The sequence below is a fragment of the Patella vulgata genome, chromosome 3, assembly GCF_932274485.2.
Source record: "Patella vulgata chromosome 3, xgPatVulg1.2, whole genome shotgun sequence".
Classification (NCBI taxonomy): domain Eukaryota; kingdom Metazoa; phylum Mollusca; class Gastropoda; family Patellidae; genus Patella; species Patella vulgata.
In genome coordinates, this window is record NC_065881.2 from 43,282,496 (window position 1) to 43,303,335 (window position 20,840).

Below are 20,840 nucleotides of genomic sequence, written 5' to 3' on the forward strand. Positions count from 1 at the left end.
TAAACCCGGGATTATCTGTTAATTAATCTTTTGTTTTATTACATGACAAACCCTGATCTGCTGATCCTTGTTTTCACATGTAACGAGAAACATTATTTGATACAAATTGAATAAACTATAAATACTGACAAAGCTGAGTTTTATCATGATCATCTAGTATCTATTTTCCATTGCCAATTTGTTGTTAAACAAAAGTTTTAGCGACCCCCTGAAAATCCCCCTGAAAATCGGTGAAAAATTTAGTGATGTTTTTTGGACATGTGCTTTTTTGATAAAATATAATTAATTCAAGGATTTTCTTTACAGAAATAGATAAATATTATCGAATACATCATGATGGTAGACAGTAGTATGATTGTTGGTACAAAATGACACATTTACATGAGTTATTTGAGTCAAAGAATTTTCATTCAAAGCAAAATTCAGCGACGGCCAAATTTACCAATGCAAATTGTATGTTTGCTCAAAATGCATCCAGGCATAAAATTTACTTGATGTCAGCACTAACGAACAATGAGATTTTATTAAGAGGTCACTCCTGTTAAGCGGCCAGCCATGAAAATTCCCATGAGTTGCAGCTTAATACAGATTCTACTGTAGTTGCTTCACTTTATTCTCTCTTTAATATCAATAAGAACACCTTCAGAAAGAAAACTTTAAAAGGGTTTACCTTTTTTGCTAAATCTAAAGCACTTCTGATAGAAGATGCCAAATCCTCTTGTACATCCCACACTAAACGTTCTGGTTTAGTTACAATTAATTTACCCGGAACATCTGCATGTATAACATAACCATCAGGTGTAAAATATACATCAGTTACTCTACAAATAAAAAAACATATTCATTATTATGTAATAATATTCTTCATTAGAAAGAGGAGAGAGAGAAATGGGAGGACCCGGAGAAAACCCATAAGATTGGGCAGTCGACTCCACATCCTGACCCATATAAGCTTGAGATTGAAACCACACCAATTTACTCAATGACAGACCTGATCTAAAGCATAAATGTTAGACCACTCGACCACATACCACATCCTCTCTTTGGCAAAAGGACACCTGTGCATGGATATCAGTGTTTGCAATTTCAACTACTCTTTGAATTCCAACTTTCAAGGAATATGTCCTATGCATTGATTCAAATGACTGACTAGAAGCCACATGTTCTTCATAAGCCAAATTATTACAAAACACATATAATAAGCTGCAAATGTAATTATTATGAAAGTGGTGAGATAAAATATTGTTCTCTTTGTACACATATACAGATATCAATATAAAGCCACACAAATTTGAATTACAGATCTTCAGAAACCATCTATTGGTATTTTGGTTTCATGACTTTGGAAATATTTTGTTTAAAATACAAAAAATATTTGATTGTTCTTCTTAATAGCTCATAACCGCAAAATTTAGGTTATGAAATCTAAAAATCTCCAAAAACTTAACCAGTGGCTGCCAGGCAGGATACGCCCACATTTTGCAAGAGATGGATAGAGAACAAGCTAAAAACAATTGGGATTTTTTGTACAATCAGGGGCAATAATCCAGAAAGTTATCTTCTGAAATGCACAAATATCAAAAGGGACTGAGATCTTTGGGATATAAAGATATGTTTTAAGTTCCATCAAAATCGGATAAAAATTGTGACCTCTAGAGGGTCCACAACCATCATATTGCATACTTTTACACAATTTGCGTACAAAGAGCGGCCATTTTGTCCGGCAGTTTCATTTCGATTTTCCCGAAATTCGAATTCAACCTTTATTATGGTGGAATGGTGATATATTTAAACGTTTTTTAAAATCGGAAAAAAAAATTGTGACCTCTAGAGAATCCGTATGCTAAAAATGTGATTTCTCGAACAATCAGGAGCCATAATCCAGGAAGTTAAGGTGTAACAGTGATATATTCAAACATTTTTTTAAATCGAATAATAATTGTGACCTCTAGAGGGACCACAAGCTAAAATCGTGATTTTTTGTACATTCAAGGGCCATAATGTTGTATTCGGATCCTTGGATCCAGGGGTGTTACACATTTATATGTGGGTGGAAATAAAAATCAACCATTCTCCATGTTAGAATTCCAATCTCTATCTTTATTACTTTAAAAGGCAGAAGAACTACAACATAAGGGAGACAACTTGTGTCTGCTTAAACATAAGGTTTCAGACCACAATGATATAGAATATACCACAATATGACAATAATTCAGGAAGATACAATCCGATACGTGCGAATATTTCAACTTACATCAAAATTGGATCAACATTGAGACCTCGAGAGGGTTCACAACTTTGATATACCAGATGTTTAGACTAATAGTGTACAACGGGCAGCCATTTTGTCCAGCAGTTTTGGCCCGATTTTCATGAAATTCGAACTCGACCAAAATTACAGTGTAACGGTGATATATTTGAATGTTTTTTTAAATCAAATAATAATTGTAACCTCTAGAGGGACCACAAGCTAAAAACGAGATATTTCGTACAACCAGAGGCCATAACTCGGGAAGTTACAATTTGATAGCGCGAAAATTGAAAGGAACTAAGTTTCATCAAAATTGGATCAAAATTGTGGCCTCTAGAGGCTCCACAACTTTGATATACCAGATGTTTACACTATTTGGGTACAAGGGCCATTTTGTCTGACAATTTTGTTCCGATTTTCATGAAACTCAACCTCAAGACAAAATTATGGTGTAACAGTGATATATTTGAACGTTTTTTTAAATCGGATAATAATTGTGACCTCTAGAGGGACCACAAGCTAAAAACATGATTTTTCGTACAATCAGGGACCATAATTCAGGAAGTTACGATCCGACATGCGCGAATATCGAAAGGAACTGAGATCTTTGGGTTATAAACTTACATTTTAAGTTTCAATTGTGTATGCTTGCCGGCTGGCCGACGACAATATACGACCACATTTCAATGTGGGCGTATAAAAATTGTGACCTCTATAGGGTCCACAAGCTAAAAACGTGATTTTTGGTATAATCATGGGCCGTAATCCATGATGTTACAATCCAACACATGCCAATATTGAAAGGAACCGAGATCTTAGGGAGATAAACCTGTATTTCAAGTTTCGTTGAAATTGGATAAAAATTGTGACCTGTAGAGTGTCCACAAACAAATTGTGGACGAACGCCCGGACGGACAAACAGGGGCGACGGCATAATACGTCCACATGAAAATGTGGGCATATAAAAACATAAATCAAGATGCTGAAGAACTAACAGTCAAATGTACAACTTACTCTCCTAGCATGGAAAATTCTTGTAAATGAGCAACAACAGGGGCATCAGCAAAAGAATGTTCACAATTAAGACCAACTCGTCCATCAGTGAAAAATAACAGATTGATGGACTTTTCAAACCAGATATTTTTTCCATCTCCATGAAGCAGAAATTTTGCTCTCTCAGACATATCTTCATAACACGTAGTTTCTAAAGATATCTGTAAACAAATTACACAATGTAATTATCTCAACAATTATATGAACAAATCACTATTTTGACTTAAGTCAAACAGCTTTTAAACAATTGAAATAATTTCAAACTGCAACGAAGCATAGGTTACATAAAAATATTTTAATTTCCATATTAACAAATGTCACTGATTTTCATTGATACTATATAAGGCATACAATCAATCTTCATTTGAACTTGGAAGTTTTCAAATATTACCAAAGTATCAGTCTCAATAATGTAGCCCTAGAAATTTAAACAGCCTCTGCTACTTTGGCCTACGGAGCAAGGCTAGCGGTCACTATTCAACAACATCTGTCATTGGCTAATCTAAAGGTTTGCACTTAATGTAGCCAAAGAGAGGTCAAAACTGTAAATGAATGATTGTGAACTTACATATTTAAATTTATTTGTCGGGTCACAGAATTTGCATTATTTCTATAGACTTGGATGTTAGTAGGATGATTTAGCAAGTCTACCAAAGTATACAAGACTTACAAATATAATGGATCTTTCAACAATATCAAGAGATTCTTTGTTAATTCCTTCTTTAAAATGTTGTTGTCTGACTCTGGCAGCAGTTGTTCTATCAAGGCAAGTCAAGGCTGGTATTGATTTACACATTTCAGACATAGCTTCTGAAAAATAAAAGCACAATTTCGGATTTAACTGAAGTAGATTACTTTTTCATTCACTTACTATTATCTTCTAAATATGTTTTAAATGAAAAAATCTTATAAAATCCAGTTCACACCATACATACCTTGAATAAGACAATGTAAAACAATAATTTAATAGAAGAAAAACAAAATGATGGTAATCAATAATCACTGTCCTTAACTTAAAGATACATTATGGGAGATTTGATAACGAGTTGGCAGTTCTCACTATAATAATTAAAAACTAGATAACGTAAAGGCAATTTGCTGAAAATTTCATTCAAATTGATTCACCATGAACCGAGAACTAAGCGAATGAAATTTCTGCCTAGCCTCGGTCATCATTAATAAAGTCAGTACGATAAACAGCATAGTCTCGATTATTCATTTAATCGTTTAATCGAGAAGGAAAGTTATGCAGTAAATCGGCTCTCAATCCACTTAAGATCGCAGGCTAGCGATGCCATCTAGAGTTGATTATGGTCTGGATAAGTTAATTAATGTCTAATTAATAATTTAGATAACATTTCAGGCCCAAGTTTAGATTTGTCGTCGATTCCATAAAGTAGTTAGATTTTAAAATGTTAAATACTGTATAATTCAACATGGCCCCCTAGAGGTTTAGTATGATGTAGGTATGAATTAATACCAAAAGGTTTATTTATATGAGAGTCAAGGTTTAGACTATGCCTTGGAAATCGGAAGTGGGAGGTGACTAGTGTATGTGTCCCTCTTTTGTGGACCGGGGTGAGATTGTCCGTTGCATTAACTGGACGGGTAGGACTGTTCACCTTCGGTTATGTATCAATGTTGAATGGGCGACTTTTTATCAACCTGTTCACCTAATGAACATCTACATCAAGTTTAACCATTCTTCCTCAATTAAAAGCAGAGTTGTTATGTTCTAAAGTCTTGAGCAATCAAATTGCTTATCGCTCCTTAGCCTAAGCAAAAAATTGTCACCATAGAACTTAGTCATGGTATAACCAAAATTATCATGCCCCAAAGCATCAACCAATCAGATTGCTAATCTCTGCTTACTGTAAGCAGACAATGTTCATCATCAAACATTTGAACATTCTACTTCAATTAGAAAGAGTTATTGTGTCCCAAAAAGTGTGACGGACAGACGGGTGGACAGACAAGACAGACGGACTAACCCATTTTAATAGTTCCCTGTGTTCTTCGAAAGGCGGGGGACAAAAAGAAACTGAAAGTAGATCAATTGCAGATTTGACAAGATTCTGTGTGAGAAAAGGTCAGCTCTTCTGAAATTCTCTTGACTTCTAGAGAAGAAGCAATCTGATTAAACCACAGATCCTATTTCGTTTCGTTTTTTATAGTTCAAAATTTCGTTTTACTTGTCTTTACTACACTAGGATCGGGAATAGTTTTTATGTAACCCGCATTCTGGATGATGTGAGGGATTTGCCAATGAAATGGTCCGTTACAGTAAGTTTTTGGCATGAGGTGCATGGAACTGTGGGTAACCCACTAGAAACATCCAACGCCGATTGGTTAATCAAATGCCTGACATCATAGGGTCAAAAATCACTTGTATGACCTCTGACATGACCTTCCACTACATGTAGTCCACTACAATGCTCTACCCCTGAGTGTTCCAACTTTGGATTTACATTCAGCCTTTTATCCCTCTCACGGGTGTTACCTCAACACACTTGTCTATATACTATTCCTTTATTGTTATGACAAGTAACAATATTACAAACCAACCAAAGGCATCCTAGTTCACAAAATTATGGACACTGGCACTTCAATCTAAACGATCAGTTGTCATACCTCTGTACAACCCCGGTAAGCAAACTACCGACCCCAGTAAATCCGCCAAGTTGTCAAACCTCGGTACAATCCCGGTAAGCGAGCTACCGACCCCAGTAAGAAATTCGCAAACCTCGCCTAGAGTCCAACCACGGTAATCCTGCCAATTAGTAACCATGGAAACCCCATCAGGGTTTCGGAATAGTATAAATAAAAGGGCCTGCCACATGAGCGAACCAGTTTGAAGAGTTCAATACGAACAAAACTAGTCACTGACACGTGAGTCCAACCAGTCTGAAGAGTTCAATACGAACGAAACTAGTCACCGACACTCGGGATAACCAGGTCTTCATAGCCACTCTTATCTCTGTATTCTGTTGTTAAAACTGTAGGAGATCATCAGAATACAAGAGGTGGTATTAATTTAATGACCTATTAATATCTTCTTTTTTACACTAGTAGACAACAGTAAATATCAATGTTGAAACTCACCTTGTTGAAATGATGCATTTACTACGATCCAGTTAAATTGTTTTTCTAATATCTGTGGTGGTATAATCTTACCATGACAATCAAATACATCTACTTTATACATAACACCTTTGTGTAGTACAACTATATGCTACAAAATATAACATACCCTACTATTAACCTTTATATTTCACTAATGTTTACATTGTTTTTGATAATATTTCATTCTAACTAGAAGCAATACTAATAATTCAATATAGAAATGAAGTGAAATGGGGTTCAACAGCCTACTTTTCTGCACCAACCAGGCTATTGCTAATGAAGACAGACATACACCATGCAGTATGCTATGCGGTAAATTTGGCACGGACAGCAGTGTTTCTGCCAGCGTGTACACAGGACCTTGTTTTTTTGGTCCTATCGAAATGACTATCCTCCCAAGAGGAACTTTCTCGGCAAACACTGGCTGGGATGGAACCCGGGGTCTCCTGGTTAATGAGCTGAATCACCATGACTTCCTCAATATTATACGATACTACATTCTAGAACACCCAATACCACTTCCCAATACAAACTTTTGTTGAGCCTTTGAATATGTACTGAAAAGTTGATAATAAAGGATTTTAGACGCTAACAAAATATACACCTGTGCTTAATTCTGAAACTCTTTCTATACAAGCCAGGTCATTCAGAATTGTGAATATTTCTAAGGCTACGTATTGCAGTAAACTAGTAAAGATATGTGTGAAGTTGGGTCATAAATAAACAGAAACATCCAGTAGAAATAGCAAAGGATTGGATTGTCAAAAGCTTATATTTATATAGATTAGAAAAAGTTTTCCAAGACCAGGGCCCCGATTCCTAGAAAAATCTTAAGCATGTTTTTGTGCTTACATTTTAAGTAGACTATGACTTTTATTAAGTAAACTTATCTTATTTTGTGTTCCCAGAAAATTCTTAAGAACGTTCTTGTGCTTAGATTTTAAGTAGACTTCAGTGTAAGCAAAAGCACATCATTAAGTGTTCCAAGAAAAAATTTAAGAACAACTTCATTGTTAACCATTGTCAATCTAAGCACAAGTCCCAAGCAAGGTATACAGCTTGCTTACCAACCTTAAGTCTGTTTCTGCTTCAAACAAAATGAATGATCGTAGAGTTATTTGTTGGCATTTTCATCTTTGATATCAAAGAGGCAATTTAAAGACAGAGAAAATCCTTTAGAAACATATTCTCGAGAAGAATGCTGTGGAAAATTTCGCTTTTACTCTGAAACCATTTTATTTATTTACCCATTAGTAAACAACACAAACACACAGGCTACTTTAAGATCAGGCGCTCTCACAATTATTCAGTCTGTTTGCACGTGCTTGCATTTTTTTGGCACATTTTATATGTGTATAGGGGGCACACACCTAGGCGGCGTATGATGCACTGGACATTCCAAGAACAAGCAAATGTCACACAGTGATAGATCACCGAGAATTCTCTAGAGATGGTATTTTATAAAGTTTCATACGTAAGAAAAAGTAAAACATGACTTTGTGCTTACTTTAAAAAATTTCTAGGAATCGGGCCCAGACTTCATCAGGAAATTTTACATGTGTGTTTAGTCTTACCTTTGATTCTGAAGAACTGTAATGTACTAGTTCATCAATATCTTCACCTGGTATTCTATAATATAAAACAATATATCATTTATAAAGATAGGTTGCCAGGCAACAAAACATACACCCACAGAAGCTAAATCTTCCAGGCAGTCAACAAGGGTTGTCACATATTTTTACCTTTGTCAGTAATATAACAATTACAATACACTAAAATCTGATTACGAGTAACAACCCATTAAGTAATTATTAAAAATCATTAGAATTTGTTTCTATTGTTTGTCTCATGACCTGAAACACTGTGTATAAATTCATATCCACATTTTGCAAGAGATGAACAGCTAAGAATAGGAAGTGATTTTTCGTACAATCAGGGGCCATAATCCAGAAAGTCATGGTCTGATATGCGTGATTATCTGCAGGAATCTAGATCTTCGGGATATGAACATATTTCAAGTTTCATCAAAATCAGATAAGGAGCGACAATTATGTCCTGCAGTTTTGGTCAGATTTTTACAAAGTTCGAACTCAAACTTCATTGATGTGTAACAGTGATTTTTACAAATAGAATACAAATTATGACTTCTAGTGGGTCCACAAGCTAAAAATGCGCATTTTCGAAAATCAAGGGACATAATTCAGGATGTTACAGTGCAATATGCGCAAATAACAAAGGAATCGAGATCTTGTGTTATAAACATATGTTTCAAGTTTCATCAAAATAGGATGAAAATTATGACCTCTAGAGTGTTCACAAGCTAAAAACGTGATATTTTGTACAATCAGGGGCCATAATCCATGAAGTTATGATCCGATACATGCCAATATTGAAAGGAACCATGATCTCTGGGAGATAGACATATATTTCAAGTTTCATCAAAATCAGATAAAAATTGTGACCCGTGGAGAGTCAACAAACAAATTGTGGATGCACATCCAGACAGGGGCGACGACAATATACGTCCACATGAAAATGTGGGCGTATTAAAAGGGATAATTGAGTCTTTGTCTTGATGGCAAAGTGCTGCTGCTACGATAATAAACAAACTACACTACATCATTTCAAACTACAATCACTCATAGCTCAGAATAAAGCAATTTGAAAGAAATGATCAATATATTAATTTTTCATTACTGGTATCTATTTTTGAACTATTATAGCACGGCCAGCTCTTTATCTAAATCTTACAAAATGCATTTTTAATGAGGCTCTGCTTAGACTGCTAAACCACCCAAGTCCACCAAATGAAATGAAATGAGGTTTAAAGTCCTACTGTTTTGCTTCGAACTGGGCTAATGAAGACGGGCATACACCATACAGTGTGCTATGAGGGAAATTTTGCCCGGACAGCGGCACTACGGCCTACTCTTATATCGAATTCCAACTGTCAAGGGATCTTTTACGTGCACACCAATGTGTACACGGGACCTTGGTTTTTCGTACCATCCGAACGACTAGACAGCTTTCCTTGTCAGCCCCTCCGTCCTGCATCACTGACAAGGGAGAATCACGCCGGAAAATCTGGATGAACTTTCTCGGCCAATGCAGGGATCGAACACCCAACCTCCAGGCTAGCGAGCCAGCGTCTCACCCACTTAGCCACCGTGTTCCCCCCCCCCCAAGTCCACCAAAGTAAACTAAATATGAAGAATGAGTATACCTGGTTGTAGAGAAAACTCTTTCATACTGAGCCATACAAACTGGAATAGTATTTCTTATAGTCAAGGCCTCTACTTGTTCTCTATCTGTTTTCTGTTTCACTAACATTAACTGGTACACGGAGCTTGCAGCTCTGAAAATAAAATGTTAACTCCAAATTATTTTGTAATAAGGAAAGATACAGCCAGACATTATTGTTGTACTTTTTTAATTCAAACATGTCATTTGGTGACACTATTGGTGGTCTTTGTAACTTCAGGGTTGGAAATCGAAATTAAAACTACTGCTCCATTTAGTTGGCATAAGTGATGGGTGTTGTGCACAGGGCACCATATTCTCATGTTCTAAAACATGATACCATTTCTTGTTTCATACGAAGTTCATGCAGCTAGTAACTTTTATTGTAGTAATGTAATTGACGATTATCTTTCAACCAGAAAAATATTGGTTATAAACAGAAATATAGTACAAAGCAATGAAAAATATGCCTGCTGGCAGCTAAGTAATCTCAGCACCCCATATATGAATCTTTAGGCAATACCTTTATATTGCAAACCTTGCCGCAATAACTTATTAATAACTGCACCAAATAATATAAACATAAAGTAGTTCAGATGATGATTTTCAATGTTTTCCCAAGATTCTACAAAGTGAGCAAAGTTCATAAGTCATGCCTGCATAATCTGTTGATATTCGATAGGCTTCTTCATTGCAATAATCCAAACAACTTATTTCAAATAGATCAAACTATAACTTTTGTTGATAGAGCAATCATATGACCCTACAAAGTTGAGAGAGAGAGAAATGGGGTTTAACGTCCACTTGACACAAACTAGGTCATTTCGGGACTAAAATGTGGTTCAATTTTATTTCAATAATTCGCTTGTACGTAGGGGTCTTTAGCAGTGGGAGGAAACCAGAGAACCCGGAGAAAACCCACAAGGTTGGACAAGCGCCCCTACTCCTTATCACGAACAAGCAGGAATTTGAAACCACACCAGTTGACTCAATGACAGACCTAATGATACAACGCACGCTAACATTTTGGCCATTCACCCCCCCGTAAATTCTACAAAGTTAGTAAGGGCAATAATCAATAACGTAAAAAAATATCGGTTGATAAATATAGTGGACAGATGGGGGCATATGTACAACTACATTTCTATATGTGGGTTATAAAAAGTGAATGTTTACCTTGAAGTTTGTCTATTTGTTGGTTTCCAATAACTCTGATCCATTACATAATAATTACTGTTGATAGGTAATGGGCTTCTTCCCATTAGATATATATATTTCTCCCTATAAATTAGGAAAAACATATTGGTCAAAAATTGTTAATGGTACAACAAGCCAGACTGTTCACATATACCTCAATAGTCTAATGTACTAAGTTAATGTAGCGGTAACTAAGAAATTTTTTTATGAAGAAATGGACTGGTTTGTACGAGACAGATAAGACACATAATGACTGTAGTGAAAAATCAACAGAAAGTTTAACAGAAATCTATGCAAACTTTAAATGGCCATAAATTAGGTATAAAAACTGAACAGATCGAAATATTTTTTGGGAGCAATTGAAAAATTGTTTTTTTTTACAAGTTATGTGCTTTTGATTGTGCATGGTCTTTAACTTTATACAAAATTCATATTCTGGCATGTTGGGGCTTTAAATTTGAAGAATAGTTTAGTAACGGTTAAAACCTTGCAGTTGTTTCAAGCAGATGATTCTTCTCTTGCATGTATTGATCAAATTTAATACCAGTTGGTCAATGAGGTACTAGGTTCTTCCTTGTCTAAAAAAAATGTTTAAAAATATATGTTCAATAACTTACCACCAATCACTGACCCAGTTTGCAGCCCACCATGATTTTAAAACAAGTACTCGTTGTAATTTGGGGCCAATGGTCTTCTGAAACTCTTCAGCTTCTTTCTCCAACTGAATGAATTCCTCTGGTTTATCTTCATATAAAGGTTTAAGAGAGAGAAGAAGATCTCTAATAGTAGTTTTTAAAGGTGGTACTGGCATTCGAGGCAGACTTTGTTGACAGCTGTAGAGAGTGGGGTGGGATCCTGATATAACTTTAACTAGTAAACCCCACATAAGCGTTGTGTATGACTGAGACTTTGGGGGTTCATCTGTTTTAAAAAAAATAAAATACAAAATTCACCAAACATGGGTTGATAGGCAATGAAACATACACCCACAAGTAGCTTTATCTCTTCAGTATGGTATATGAAATTACTTTGGCAGATCAGAACCCCATAGCATAACTTTGGTAAATTCAATACATTCACCTGGAATATTGTTTTCACACAAAGAAATTATTAGTGTTATGACAATAAATTATTTTTGCCAGAACAATAAATTATTATTACTTTCCATTAACTTATTAGTGGTTTTGACATTATGTCATGTTAACTATGTCAAATCAATTTGTATTTATTCCCTGTCATCATATTTGAATATTACTATTTTTCTAAAGGTAGCCCAATATTTTTATTGGGCTAAAACAAACATCCTGTACAAGTATAAGGTAAAACATAAAAAATTTAACTAGATTAGTTAATTATTATGAAGAGATTAAATAGGTCACCTACTAGACCTGTTTTACTTTTAATATCTAGGCCTACATACATATCAACTAATTTGACAATATACATGTAGATATTTATATAAAGAGAAAGCATAGTTTGTTTTATCTTTTATGATACTGTGATATGATTGACAGGAGTCTGTTATCACCTAGTAGTTTGTACACCTAATTCAAGATAAAATTAGAAATATAAATTATACATATCAGGAGTAAAAAGTGGCATGTAGTAACCCAGATAAAACATTTCTTACCCTATTTAATATTAATGTTGAAAAATAGAGAAAAGGTACCATTGCCTGGCCATTTGAAAAAAATAGGTGATGGTTTTTCATTTGTTTTAATGCAAAAATCATTTTTTAAGGCTGTATCCAGTACAGTGATGGGATTTCAAATTTTTTCTTCTCAGACATTTTTACCGAAAATAAAGGGACATAACTCATATCATTATTTAAGATGGCAGTTTTTAGACCACACACAAAAATCACGTCGTTATTTTTCATATTTAATTCCCGTACGGTATTCAAATTTATGTCAGTAATATTCCTACAAATTTCGTAATACGATAGAATGAAAGCGTGCCGACTACTGCCAATCTGAACTGTTTCAAATTCCTCCAAAATTACTGTATTTTAGGGTCATAAGTCGCTACATTTTTCAGCAGAAGTTCGGCACTCCTCTTATACTCCGTTACGACTTATGTACAGAGGGTAAGAATATGATATCCCAAAATTTTTTGGGCAATAAACGTCGCTCTACCATAACGAGCGAATGACCCTATCCGCTAAATAGTCGCATTCTACTCTAGCATGCGCTATCGTCTAAAACAATTAAGTACTTACACTATTCCAATCGACATATTTGTCAACATTGCCTAGATTACTTATTTCTTTATTTAAAAAAATAAACCCCATTCAAAATATGATCATAAATCCGAGAATATGCCATCAAAATAGAATCTTTTCTTCGACATTAGAAGCATGTATTTTGTCACGTATACATTTCATAATTTCACGCGTCTCGTGAGATTTCTAATACCGGTTCAGTTATCGTACTTTAACCGTCTGAAGCTGTTTTTCTTTCAAGTTTAATCAGATTTTCTTCAAACAAGGACAACTTTGCTCTGAAAATTCTAAACGGCGCAATTTTGATAACTTCTTTCTAAAACCGGGAAGTTCGTAGGTACATATCACTTACTGTCATACAGCCGAAGCTAGATGTAGAGTAACGGAATCTGCGGAGGTTTCCCCGAGTGCTGTAACCGGGTGCTAGCAATGTCTAGTATTTTTCGGATATGTGTGTGTGTGTATGTGTGAAATAGCTTTATTTAACGCTCGCTTCCACCGAAGTGATATCGCAGACGAATTATAATGACTGTCTATTGATCTGGGCGTTATATACTCTTACAATATGTGACTTCTATGACTAGTTTATACCTATTGTCGGCTCACATCAATGCTATTAAAATGTCCGATAATGCAGAAACCACGAGGTTAACACGAAGATTAAAATTATAAAGGATTGATGAATAGTCCGACAAAGGGGAAACAATGGCTTCTATTTAAAATTAGATTGATGAATTGTCCGACAAAGGATTAAGTCAGTCAATTAAGGCAGATTAAGTAGTTAATCAAGGTAGGTTTATAGACCGTATAACACGATACATACGTTGATCACTTAATTACCTAATCAATCCAGTGTATTATCGACGATAATCTGGTTGAGTGGTAGTTATAGTTTCGGAATTTTGAATATTATTCACCATGTCTTGATGTCCGATTGGGCATATTCCCGGTCAGACAATTTTGGGCGTTTGGAAAAAAGATTCGGAGAAGTCCGGAATATACGGGCAAAATCCCATCACTGATCCAGTATTGTATGTATAGATTTTTTTGTTACTACAAAATTGACATCAGTTTTGAAGAGATTACTCAAATGAAATTTATTAGTATGTCAAGTTTCTATTACTGAAAGCACCAGCGGCTGCCAGGCAGGATACGCCCACATTTTGCATGAGATGTATAGAGAACAAGCTAAACTAAAAACGATTTTTCGAACAATCAAGGGCCATAATTCAGGAAGTTACGATCCGATATGCCTGAATATTGTGACCTCTAGAGGGTCCACAACCTTGATATACCATATGATTACACTATTTGCGAAGAAGGGTCGGATTTTCACGAAATTCAAACTCAACCAACATTATACGGTGTAACAGTGATATATTCAAACGTTTTTGTAAATCAGATAATAATTGTGACCTCTAAAAACACAATTTTTTGTACAATCAGGGGCCATAATTCAGAAAGTTATGATCCGATATGCGCGAATATCGAAAGCAACCAAGATCTTTGGGTTATAGAGATGCATTTCAAGTTTCCTCAAAATCGGATCAAAATTGTGAGCTCTATAGGGTCCAAAAGCTAAAAATGTGATTTTTCGTACAATCAGGGGCCATAATCCATGAAGTTTCGGTCCGATACATGCCAATATTGAAAGCAACCGAGATCTTTTGGAGATAAACCTATATTTCAAGTTTCGTCAAAACCGGATAAGAATTGTGACCTGTAGAGTGTCCACAAACAATTGTGGACGGACGGAGAGGGACGACGACAATATATGTCCACATGAAAATGTGGGCGTATAAAAATGATATAAATCTAATAATAATTGTCATTGTATTGTCTTTTGTCTGATAATACTGGAAAATTAAGTATTAGAGCACCGTACCATTCAGATACATGTAAAACTATCATAGAATAAATTATTCATCTAAAGTCATTGATTAAGATATATTAAAGATACATTATGGGAAATTCGATAACGAGTTGGCAGTTCTCACTATAATAGTTAAAAACTAGATAATGTAAAGGCAGTTTGCTGAAAATTTCATTCAAATTGATCCACTATAAACCGAGAACTAAGCAATTGAAATTTCCGTCTAGCCTCGATCATCATTTCTAAAGTCAGTACGATAAACAACATAGTCTCGATTATCCAGTTAATCGTTACATCATGAAGGAAAGTTATGCAGTAAATCGGCCCATAATCCACACTAGATCGGAGGCTACCGATACTATCTAGAGTTCATTTTGGTCTGGAAGGTTAATTAATGTCAAATTAATAATTTTGATAACATTTCATGCCTAAAGAAAGACCTGCAATAGACAGATTTAGCTCTTGCATAAGGTAAATCTGTTTCACAGAGGATTACGAAAGTCTTCTAATATCTCTGTAAAAGAAGAGTACCTTTAACATGCGACGTCTCATCACGCGGCGTCAATAATTGGCTCAATGGCGCGTGCATTGTTTACATAAGACGTTCATCGTTCGGGCAGAATAGAGCTGTTTACTCATTTTAATACCCATTTGCACTAAATAGGAAATAATTTTTACATACAAATACGTCAAACACCGTTATTTATTTTTTCTAATACTTAAAAAAAATGTTTTAGAATTTAATTTGTGGGAGGAAAAACGTTAATATTTCTGGCTCATTAAGTCGCATCAATGTCATCCTTATCAGTGATTGTAGCGGCCTATGAAAATTCACTGCTGATCAGTGTGGTATAATGTATGTTTAACTAGCATACTATAAATAGAAAGTAACACTGATATAATCCTTCCTGCAAAAGACAGTAATTAGAGTGACCCTATTACTCATTTCACATGATTTCCAGTCAAAGTTCAGACAAAGGAAAAAACATTAGGCAAATGACCTGGAATTTGTTATCTATCAAAATTAAGACTGATAATAAAACTACAATTATAGAAAAGTGTTAAAAGTTTACAAATCATTTCAACTGCGTCTATCTAATCTGTTTCATAGCAATGGAAATTGTAGATAATGTAGGCCTATTTTTTTTTCCTAATTAAAAATCCTTCCGAGAGTTCTTTAAATTATTATTAAGGCATATATATTATGACAACCGATTAGGGTAAATGCTTTTGCAAATTCAACTTCTATGGTTTAACCAGCCCAAATCCAAAGCGATAACCAATAAATATTCATCAAACTCCCTTGGCATTTTGAATTAGGTTTTGCAAGATGACAATGCAAACCCTAAACATTCTTTCTTTTTCAATATATATGTAGGAGAAGCCTATATAGCGAGTTGTTTTAACCCAGCTTAACCTTAACAGGCTTTCTTTCACTGTTAAAGATCCTGGTGTGTAAATGGGTTATTGATATAAAATACTGTTAGTTAATGTTGAGTAGGTGTTAATATATGTATTACTCTCCTTCTCTTTCCTAAAAGATGTTTAAAATCTGTAATTTATGCATCCTAAATATCAGTAGGATTTAACTACTCATATTCTCCCTCTACCTTCTAAATCATATAATATGCCTACATGTATTTAGTATCTTCATAAATGTCATTATTATAAATAAAAACAATATATAACCATGTGGTAAATAACAAAAAAGTATATCTTACACATCCAACCCCTGTAACTGAGCAGCAGTCTTAAAGCATATCTTCTAACATGATATAATACAATGAAAAAGCCAAATCCAACAACAGTTGATGCCAGGAAGGATTTCACATCTTTTGGAAAACCTAAAAACAAACCCATCAATACAAGAAATATGAAATTTGTTTTTAAGAGATCATTTTGCAACACCCCTAGTATCACTTTTAATTAGTTCTTGATTATTTCTTTTCCCACCCAGTTAATATGGCAACTTGTGTATTATCCATAAGTTGCATTTCATGAGGTATCCTTCAATACATTTTTCGAACACTGCTAATAATCTGCATTATTATTAGTTGGCTTTCTTTGTATTTGAAAGATGAAAAGAGATGTGCTAGATTATGGCACACTTGGCAAACTGGAAAAAAAGACTGATGGGCATGACATCCTTTTGCGCTGGGACATAACAGTCAAGACTCAACAAGATTCTCTGGATCTATGTATACACATCTTAAATAAAATTGATATGAAATTTCTGTAATTTTTAACAAAATATCAAAATATAATACTATTAAATTGTCATTCTTAAAAGTGTATCACAATTCCATATATAAAATATGACTATGAGTTACAATTCCATAAAATATATCATTTAATTCAAGTTAGGAACATTACTAATCAACTAATTAGAATAAATCCTAGCACTAATTAGAATAAATTCTAGCACTATAAATTGCAGTAAAAGTAATAACTAGCACCTTTGGGAATGTGAAGGTGTATTTCTGTCCAATGTACAACATCTGTTATTGGTTTGGTTATCTGTGAATCAACATGGCACATACCAGTTAACAAGATTACTGTACCTCCTAGATTCCAAATCTTGGTTGGCCACAAACCATTCTGAATTAAATTCCTAAAATAAATAATCAATGGTGATAAAAATCAATCTGTACATCATCTACCATATTACTTTGTTTCCGATTAAAAACAGTATGTTGATATAGATTCAATTAATTACTGTAGCTACCAATTACAATAGCAACAGAAGCTAGCATTCAATCTCGATCCAGAGGTAAGTTTACCCGTCGTTTAACTCACTGGCCATTTTGAAATCGGCAGCATTTCATTCTAACAAATCCTTCCCCAATCAGTAGCCACAGGAGGGGGGTAAACAACCGAATTCCCGCTGATTAATGGCCGGCGAGTTTTAGCAGAGATAAACGAAGGGTAATGTTATCTCTGGGATCGAGATTTGCCAACCTTCTGTCAGTATAGCATCGCTAACGCTGCAATACATGTCCACATTCCAGCTTTAATTGATATGGTACTTTTCAGAATGAAGAGAATGAAATATGAAATGGCTGTAATATGATAAGAGGCAAAGAAGGCTAGGCGTTAGGTTTGTTTTGCCAAATTTACAGACGAAGAAATACAAAAAATGGGCGTGGCTCTGCCCCTGGTGGTCAGGCATGCACCAAAAACAATAGGGATCATCCTTAGGGTATAAGGAATAAGTATGTAAAGTTTGAAGATAATCACTTAAGAATTGTGGCCTGTAGACGACACACATACAGAGACAGAGGCAATATACATAATGTGGACGTGGATCATCCTTAGGGTATAAGGAATAAGTATGTAAAGTTTGAAGATAATCACTTAAGAATTGTGGCCTGTAGACGACACACATACAGAGACAGAGGCAATATACATAATGTGGACGTATAAAAACAAGCCAACAGTGAGGCTGATGCCCCCCGCCGAAATTCCAAAATAAAAAATTGACACATATTAATTAATCGCACATTTATTTTTTTCAAAAGTATCCAGCAATCAAACCATACACTCAGTTTCACCAATCTCTATCAGATAGAATCAAGATTATCTTGTCCCAAACCATCAACAAATGAAATCGATTAGCTCTGCTTATCGTCAGCTCGATATGTTAATCATTGAACTCAGTCAAGACATTCACCTAATGAACATCTACATCAAGTTTAACAAGCCAACAGTGAGGCTGATCTCCCCCGCCGAAATCCCCAAATCTCCAGATGACACATATTAATTAATCGCACATCTATTTTTTTAAAAGTATCAAGCAATCAAACTAATTATCAACTATACACAAAGTTTCATCACTCTCTATCAGATAGAATCAAAGTTATCTTGTCCCAAAGCATCGACCAAGGAAATTGCTTATCTCTGCTTAGCTTTAGCTCGATATGTTAATCATTGAACTCAGTCAAGGCGAACATCTACATCAAGTCTAAAAATTCTAACTCAATTAGAAGCAGAGTTGTTATGTTCCAAAGTCTTGACCAATCAAAATGCTTATTGCTCCTTAGCCTAAGCAGACAATTCTCATCATCGAACTGAGTCAAGGTATTGATGTAATGAAACTATACACCAAGTTTCATCACTCTCACTTAATTAGAACTAAAGTTATCGTGTCCCAAAGCATTAACCAATCAAATTGCTTATCTCTGTTTACCCAAAGCCGAAAATGCTCATCTTCGCACTCCATCAAGGCATTGACTTAATAAACACCTACACCAAGTTTGAACATTCTGGCTCAATTAGAAGAAGAGTTATTATTAACCAAAATCATATTAAATACTTTTCACCAAATCTGGAAGGTAAATCAAACCATTGTGCATAAATACACATGTACATTCCTTACTGTGGTATAATTCCATGAGTATATAAAATCAATCTAAACCAAGATATATTTGTTAAGCAGAACAAAAATCTTTATTTTCACATCTAAATTTGGTCAAATTTTCAATATTTAGTATAATTTTTGAACCAGAAACTGGACCTCAACCGTTACTCATCTTGTTCTTCATGAGGACGACACTTTTCCCCAAAATCCTAAGACTCCGCCAATTAATATGCGATCAACAAAAAACTTGGAATGCTTGTTTCTTGACAGACTTTGATTTTGAATATGATGTCACAATTCCGAGACAGTGTGACCAATATGACTATTTCCACTATTACATATTTTCTTCACTTGGCCCTTCTTGGAGTCTCGTTTGACATTTAATGGTACGTTTATCACCATCACGCCATCTTAATGTGTTAATCTTAAAGAAAAGATAATTTTGGACGAAATTAAAATCTACAGTTGAAGAGCTCAAAACATAACCCCATGCATAATCAGAGAGTATTGTGGGAAGCCATAGAAATCCGAACATATAAACCTAAAATGAATAAAGACAATAAAGAGCTATTTCAAATGTATGGAATGAATGACGTATTATCTTAATGCAGTTAGTGATGAGGCCCTCCTTTATAATTTAAAGTTACAATTTCATATTTTTAAGTTATATTTTTAAAATGTATTAAAATAAAGCCCTAAAAAAGATGTTATATATAAACAGTCCTACCTTGTTAAAGAATAGTCCTGTTAATCCTATAATTCACTATTGCCAGTTGAGAAATTGGCAAAAATATCATTTTCAACTACAAATTCAAATGTTTGAAGATAGCTATTCCATGGTGGGGAATAGAAAAACAAGGGAGGTAACTGGGAGATAATTGTGTTATTATTTCTGGTGTAAATGAGTTTTAAGTGTGAGAATGACACCTATGACCCTATAATAGTGAGTTGACAACCTATTGAGCAAAAGACATAGAAATAATTATGCTTTGACTTTATTAGAAAATATGAAATTCTCGCTTTAATCAGTGAAAATAAATTTAGTAAGTGATATGTTGAAGAAATGTTGAATCTATGCGTGGGGATATGCTTTGAGTTATAAGTTGTAAGCTTATGATCATAAGGAAGGAGGGGAGTGGGAACAACCTAATCAATTATGCCTAATATATAAAAATTAGTTAAAGACACATTATGTAAGATTTAGATAAAGAGCTAGCCATTCTTGCTGTAATAGTCGAAAATAGATAATGTAAAATGAATAATTTGGAAATTTCATTCAAATTACTCTATTGCGAGCGAAGATATTAGCCTTTGAAGGTTTGACAAGACGTGTGCTGTAAGTTCAACCACCATACTGGTTGTTAAAGTTAAGTCTCGCTTCTCCCTTTTAGCTTAAATCAAAATATGGCTGAACTGTTCTAATCTATTTAATATCAGAGAAATCTGATGCCATTGAGAGTTGATTATGGCCTGGATAAGTTAATTAATGTCTAATTAATAATTTAGAAAACATTTTGGTCCTAAA

At 34.6% G+C, this 20,840-nt stretch overlaps 1 protein-coding gene across 1 annotated transcript in view; it reads right to left on the reverse strand.

The window, feature by feature from the left end:
• LOC126815460 (carnitine O-palmitoyltransferase 1, liver isoform) overlaps positions 1-20,840 on the reverse strand; it is a 41,578-nt gene that overhangs the window by 9,211 nt on the left and 11,527 nt on the right. The window contains exons 2-11 of the mRNA XM_050541113.2: positions 17,415-17,569; positions 16,680-16,802; positions 11,482-11,785; positions 10,844-10,948; positions 9,651-9,782; positions 8,002-8,056; positions 6,407-6,536; positions 3,975-4,114; positions 3,266-3,465; positions 671-821 (exon numbers count right to left, since the gene is read on the reverse strand). Of these exons, the coding sequence (XP_050397070.1) occupies positions 671-821; positions 3,266-3,465; positions 3,975-4,114; positions 6,407-6,536; positions 8,002-8,056; positions 9,651-9,782; positions 10,844-10,948; positions 11,482-11,785; positions 16,680-16,802; positions 17,415-17,569 (1,495 nt within the window). The remainder of the gene's footprint in view (positions 1-670; positions 822-3,265; positions 3,466-3,974; positions 4,115-6,406; positions 6,537-8,001; positions 8,057-9,650; positions 9,783-10,843; positions 10,949-11,481; positions 11,786-16,679; positions 16,803-17,414; positions 17,570-20,840) is intronic.